This window comes from Limulus polyphemus, unplaced genomic scaffold, assembly GCF_000517525.1.
Source record: "Limulus polyphemus unplaced genomic scaffold, Limulus_polyphemus-2.1.2 Scaffold641, whole genome shotgun sequence".
Classification (NCBI taxonomy): domain Eukaryota; kingdom Metazoa; phylum Arthropoda; class Merostomata; order Xiphosura; family Limulidae; genus Limulus; species Limulus polyphemus.
The window spans coordinates 225,722-233,108 of NW_013666251.1; the positions used below are offsets into that span (position 1 = coordinate 225,722).

Genomic DNA, 7,387 nt, shown 5'->3' on the forward strand with positions numbered 1-7,387 from the left:
AGTGTAAGACTAGAGGGAAGGCAGCTAGTCATCACCACCCACCGCCAACTATTGGGCTACTCTTTTACCAATGAATAGTGGGATTGCCCGACACATTATAACGCCCCCACGGCTGAAAGGGCGAGGATGTTTGGTGGGACAGGGATTCGAACCCGCGACCCTCAAATTGTGAGTCGAGTGCCCTAACCACCTGGCCATGCCGGGCCTACATGATATATAAATCAGTTGAAACCTAAAATAACAGAGTAACAGTTTACCAATACACATATATATGTACATGCCTTATGTAGCTTTTATTTAATTAAAATGAACAACTTTAAAATGACTTGCACCTTAAGTCTTAATCCATTAACTCTCTCAACATAGAGTCACTTGAATTGACTGACCTCATAATCACTTTGTATTCATTATAGTTTCCATAATATAACTTTTAATACAATACGTGTCGTCATAAAATTTGGCACACTTTTAATAAACCTTACATATTGTTTGTACACAAAAAATCAGTTTTTGTATGAAGTATTTTTACTAAAGATTTGTCCATGAATATATTGAACTTTATATTTTATCTGTTATTACTTCTATCCTATCAATATATTTGATTTTTCAGTCAGTAGTCAAATCATCAAAGTATAACAAAAAATTGTAAAATCAGAAATAAAATGAGCAGCTGTGCCCTTTTTTCTTTACTATTGCTCATGAAGTTTCAAAGTACTCTCTTGAGAGTTTTAACCACTAAACATTTCACATATATTTTCTGTGTATATTTTACTATCAACAAGTGAAGTAGAAATCTGCTGAAAATAAAGCAACAAATCACCACTTGTGCCATTAGACTGTTTACATGACACTGTACTATGACACTCTTGAGAGCAACAAAGCTTGTATGAAGAAATAAACTGATTTGGCACCTGCTCCGAGAACACAATGCAGAATTTATCGTCTTATGTATCCTAAAGTATTTATAATGAAAATTCCCCGGAGTAATAACATTGCACTTTGAAACATTTATTATATGGTTCATAGCCAATCCAATAAACATCGCAAGTGTTTAAGTATTGGTTATTCTTCAGAGATGTTTGGAATTTAGCAGTATTCTATATAGGCATACAAAGATATTATTTGTGCACATGGTTATAAAATCGTTTTTCCCTTTCACACTCATTCATCAATCAGTAACTACTATGTATTCACAAATGTTTAAATTTTAGTTATTTTTATTAAAACATAGAAGAATAAATAAACAATATTTCAAAAAAACAAAGATTTTGAGTATTTACAGTGTTATGAGGTTTTGTGGTCGTGAATCGTACATGCTAAGCCTTGTTGTAAGCCCCATTTATTCTTCCAAGTAAAGGGTGAAGAGAGATTAATTTTTATAGGCTTCAACTTATATATATATATATTTTAGAAAACAAAAATTATCAATTTACTATACTTGTGCACACTGTAATTTATCTGGGTTTCTAAACAAGCTATATATGACTATAAAAAACCTCATCTGTTCAGAGCAACAACTTAAGTCATCACACTAACAGTTTTGCCAAAATTATGACTTTCTCCTTCAAGCAATTTACAAATGACTGTCAGATTTGTGTATACAGGAAACTGCTCTTTCTCTTGGTAGTAAACACTTAGTCAAAAGAAGTAGGTGGGACTAGACAAGAGGTTTCAAATAAATGGGGTAGTGGGATGAGTCACTCTACTACATTGGTTAATATATTGACAACTTGACAAATCAAAGAGGTGGAAGGTTTTTATTTTATATTCTAGCTTGTTTATATATCAAATTCGAGTTTCTAATTTGTTAACCACTTTACATGTTGTATGGTAGGTGTAATAAAATATAAACTAAGAAATAAGATAATAGGAAGTGCTATGTGACAAATAAAAATTTATATTTAGCATTTTTTTCTTTATATATCCTTTTAATTAAGAAATTAAAACGTATATAATATTAACATTTGAATTGCAAACTACATTTTGATGTCAATTCCATTGACATAAGTAGTAAAGTTATTTAATAAAATTTTGAAAATAACTCTCTAAAAGGTCATGACTTGTGTTCTTCCAACCTGCCTGCAATGAAAGGTTAAATTATAGAAAATTTAATGGCTACAGTGTACCAAAAACAATTATTTAAATAATCACTAAATTTCATCTATAAATTTGAACTGTGTCTATACATTCTTAATAAGTGAAGACTGTGCATTCTATTCATAAGTTTATTATTATTATTACAGTAATACTAAATTAAAAATTAAAATGCACTGTCCAAGACACAAAGTAATTAATTATTTGATACAGTCAACTTAAGAATCAGAATTACATCCATTAGCCAAACAATTGCTTGTTCTCACCTACAATGTCTTAAAAGCATAGCGAACATTGTACTGTAAATATGATGATGACTGTTCTCTGAAGGCAATCAATGATGACTGCTACAGCTTTTATATAAGGAACAAGGTTTATGATTGTAAGTTAAGCTACATATTTTGATTTTTTTTTGTTTATTAACTAAAGATTAATAAGTAAATGTAGCTTTATTGTTCACTACTTCATAATACAAGGCCTCAGAATATCATAGTGGTCCTTCCCAGGTTATATTAATACTAGACCTTAACATATCATAGTAATCCATCCCAGATTATATTAATTCCAGGCCTAAAAATATTGTAGTACTCCTTCCCAGGTTATACTAATATTAGGGTTCAGTTGTTTTAATACTCCTTTCTAGGTTATACTGATGGCTGACCATTTTCAGACAAAACTTGGGCTGTTATGGGTTACAAATTGTAATGAGTGTTTAAATCGATCCTTATTAATAAAACCTTAAGACTTAAATAAATCTATCAATTTTCTTTAACATGTAATATGGGGAAAGAGATATTGTTGTCTGCATTTGTCGATACACTCCTAAACTTTATCAATGTTAACTTTTTTGAATCGGTTAGATTATGTTCATTTGCAAATCATTGGTCAGTGTATACAGATGATAGATATCAAATGAGTAAATGACTTCCTCCCAACAACAACTAGAGGAATGTTCTAGATTTTCAGTCAAGAAAGATAGTAAAAACATCAGAATGTGAAATTCAAAGCAAAAGTAATAAATGTGAGGGAATTTGATGACAATCCCAGTTTAGAAAGCAGGGCTGATGTTATTAGCATTGACTATGAAAATGCAGACTGAGGGCTTAACAATGAAACAGGGCAGAATGCAATAAGACTGTAGATGTAAATGTGTCAGAAGTAACTGTTATACTGTGTGGTAAATAAAATATTTATTTGCATGACGAGATGGACAGAACTAGCAATTATACAGTATTGTTGAACTTTTGTGCCAAAACTGATGATGCGTTTAAGGTATCATTTACAAAAAAACATCCAAAAACCAGGTATAAAAGCCATCATCAGCCTCAAAAGGGCTTAATTTACTTTATGATGGTCAGATTAGGCAAGAAATTTGAATGCATGTAGAAATGCAAGGTTATTTTCAGCACTAGCAGATCAGTCTACTGATATAAGTAACACTAAGCAATTTACAATGTATCTCAGGTATGTACAAAATATGGATGGCAAGCTCACTATTTAAGAAGAGTTCACTTTTACAGTACAGGTGAGATATTGACAGGGCTATTACTTGAAGAAGTGCAAGAATTTTACTTGGGTGCAAACAACATTGTTGATCAGTGCTATGATGGTGCTGGAAGCATGAGTGAGAATATCTAAGGTGGGGGTGCAAGCTGGGGTACAGAAACAAGTGCTGTTTATGTTCAGGTTAAATTCTTTATTCCATTATTTCATCTCAATGACTTCAGGTTTATTTAGACATTAACTCTGATTAAAACATTCTGCAAAACTTGCTAGTCCCATCATGCAGAGGATGTAGAGTCCATTATTTACAAATTAAAGGCAGATTCCAACACCCTCACTAAACTTCAGTCTTTTAAAAATACAAAAGTAAGTTCAAAAGCAGAGTTTTTTCATAAAGCTTTGCATTCCTTTTAATTTATTATAAGACTTTCTGTCTGCTACAGCACTCTAAAATATTTAACATCTATCTGATGGTCTGCAAAACCCAGATCATAATCTCATAAAAACTTCTGATCAAGTCCACTGTCTAGTTATTTCTCTTATGGCAAAACAAGAGGACATTGCTTACTGTGACAAAATCTGAGGAAAAATCATAGAACCTTCTGAAAATAACAAAATATCTGTTGAGATGCCATGCACTGTAGGGAGAGAGAGACTCATCAGGCAAATGTGTCAGCATTAACACTGAAGGATATTGGCATCTTAACCTCTGTAATTAGTTTGTTGATCATTTGAAAACCCAAATGAAAAGCAGACTTTATGATTCTAGACCAAGACTAAGAACCCAATAGTTTTTAAACCCACTGGCTTAGCTTCTTCCATAAAATATGTGGCATGATATAAAGGAGAGTTTATACATTTTTTGCTTCATCTGGAAAATACTAAAGTTGTACTTGAGCTCTGGACAAATATTGCAATATTGCAAAATTTGAACAAGTTAAGTGCAAATGTCTTTAAGAGGCTCTGAATGAATCTTACATAAAGGAGAGTTTATACATTTTTGGCTTTATTTGGAAAATACTAAAGTTTGCTTGAGTTCTGGGCAAATATTGCAAAATTTGAACAAGTTAAGTGCAAACGTCTTTAAGAGGCTCTGAATGAATCTTACATACTTCAGTATAATTTGGACAAGATATTTCATGTTCTGCTGACCATGCCAGTCTCAAGAGCATTAGCTAAAGACTGTTTAGTTGTCTTTGAAAATTCAAGACTTACTTGCAGAATTGAACAACTGATCTGGCATTTATGCACATGCATTGGAAAAAGAGGTCCATGCAACTAAGGTCTTGCAACAATAAGGCATGACTGGACACAGATATATTGCACTAGCTTGTGACTGCAGAGAAGACGACAGTGGGGATGAAAATCAGTAACAAGCATGTTTTATATAGCTGCTGGACTTTCATTACTCAATGTAACAAAATGTTATTTTTTATGTCATAAAAAATCCTAAAAACAAAAAAATAATAATAAAAAGAACTACCATGAATACATCCATAGTTATTTCTATTAACATTCCCCTGAAGGGAACAAATACTTCAATACTTCCTTTAATTCAATTACAAACACCAATTTCAATTTAAATTTTCATCAATACTAATGGCACCATTGAGTGCCGCTAACATATTGTTAGTAAGCTTAAATCTAACTTAGAGAATACAAATGTTTAATGACTGGCACTACTATCTCACTTTTGGTAACCTTGAGTATAACCTAGAAAACAAAAATGTTTGGACAGTACTACTATCTCACTTTTGGTAACCTTGAGTATAACCTAGAAAACAAAAATGTTTGGACAGCACTACCATCTCACTTTTGGTAACCTTGAGTATAACCTAGAAAACAAAAATGTTTGGACAGTACTACCATCTCACTTTTGGTAACCTTGAGTATAACCTAGAAAACAAAAATGTTTGGACAGCACTACCATCTCACTTTTAGTAACCTTAAGTTTAACTTGAAAAAAAATGTTTGAATGCTTTGTCGGCAGCCATTTTGCTTTTTCAGAAAGTGTCTTTTCGGTGCTTTCTGTGCTCAAACACAACAGATTGTTAAAACAAGTCATCAGATAATGGTAAGAAATAGCTAAATTACTTATTAAAATAATTGATGCATGTATTTTTTATATTTAAGGGGGCTTAATATTTCTGATTTAATTTTATGAATTATATAAAACCTGACAAACATTCAAAGTGCTTGAGGTCATAAAAAAAAGTAGGATGGTTGATTGCACAACATAATACTGAAAACACCACCCCTATTTTAAGGAATAAAAATTTAATTCTGATATTATTCAACTCACAGAGTCCAAACAATAAATAGCTGACAGCCATTATTTATTTAAAAGAGGCTTATTTTATATTGAATCATTATAATAATGATATTCAAAAGCATGCAGAATCAACAGAGAAAAGTTAGCATCAGAAACAAACCCCTGATGAAGGAAAATCCACTATCCCAAAAGCACTTGTGTTAATGGGTTTCTCTTCTGATAAACATTTAGTATTATTTCTTTGATCAGTTTACAATAACCTTGATGAAAGACAGAGAATAATCAAACTTGATGTTCACAGTCTCTCTTCTCCAGTGCTTTAGGTTAGTGTTTTATAGTAATTGGTGCCAATTCCCACCATCCATGAACAACTAAGCAAATTGAGAAATTATTTATCCATAACTATAGTGAAGTATATTCATTAAATAAATGTGAAATTAAACTAACTTCAAAAATCAGTATTTATCAATCTTAAAAATTTCCTTACCACTACTGATCAGTGCTTAAAATCATTAAACTTTCATTAAGCTTCACGAGTAATAGTTTTCACCTAAAATAACAAATAACCACAAAACCCAGTTCTGGGGTCTGTGCTTTGTTATTGAATTCAGGTCTGATGATGATATGAGAACCATAATATTACTCTTACCTTCCATACAATGTGTCAAAGCTCTGAAACTCATGCTGTCTTACGAAAAACATTTCTTACACTTTGCTCTATTGAGATTGGTTTTATTTGGATAATCAAAGGTTGAAATTAGTCAAAGTTACTAAAAGAATGTTTCCTGCAGATTTCAATTTTTTGTACATGGTAGAGCACTCAAGTATCAAAATAAAAAAACAAAATAATGCCTTAACTATCCTGTGTGTCTGTAAAAGCATAAAATTGTGCAATTTCATTATTCCTGGCCATAGCTTAGAAAATATTTCTATTTTACACTTCCTCAAGAGTTAAAATTAATTGATGGAAGGTATTTCTAAACAGTTGTCATATCAAACTTTTATTTTTTTCACAACAGAAATGTTAATACTTTTTAAGACTGAAAATAAATTTCTAAGTGTTTTTTGTTTCTTTTAGGGATGTGTATGACCCCTGTCAAATAAGCTGAGAAATGTGATTAAAAATTATAATTGATTTCAAAATAATTACTGTCTTATTTCAACTGACCTAAATATCAATTTCTAGTAACAATATACATATAATATATATATATATTTCTATCTGAATCTGTATGTAATTACAAAAACACTTTACTTGTCATTTGTTGCTGACAAGTTTCTAAACACAATACTATAGCTCATCTAAAGCTTTGCTGAAAACCTATTATAAACTTGGATACTAACTCAATGTAGTTTTAATGATACATACCTGGCGTATAACCCCAAGGCTCATAGTAAGATGGAAAAACTCCTAAATGACAACCACGTACAAATTCTTCATAGTCCATACTAAACAGAGGATTGGTAGAAGATAAAAATTCAGGATGAAATATTACCTGCAAAATGACAGAAACTCTT

At 31.4% G+C, this 7,387-nt stretch overlaps 1 protein-coding gene across 1 annotated transcript in view; it reads right to left on the reverse strand.

The window, feature by feature from the left end:
* The window catches only part of LOC106459638 (glycogen [starch] synthase), a 45,084-nt gene that overhangs the window by 9,960 nt on the left and 27,737 nt on the right, over positions 1-7,387 (reverse strand). Inside the window, exon 11 of the mRNA XM_013919270.2 lies at positions 7,239-7,365. Coding sequence (XP_013774724.1) covers positions 7,239-7,365 — 127 coding nt within the window. The remainder of the gene's footprint in view (positions 1-7,238; positions 7,366-7,387) is intronic.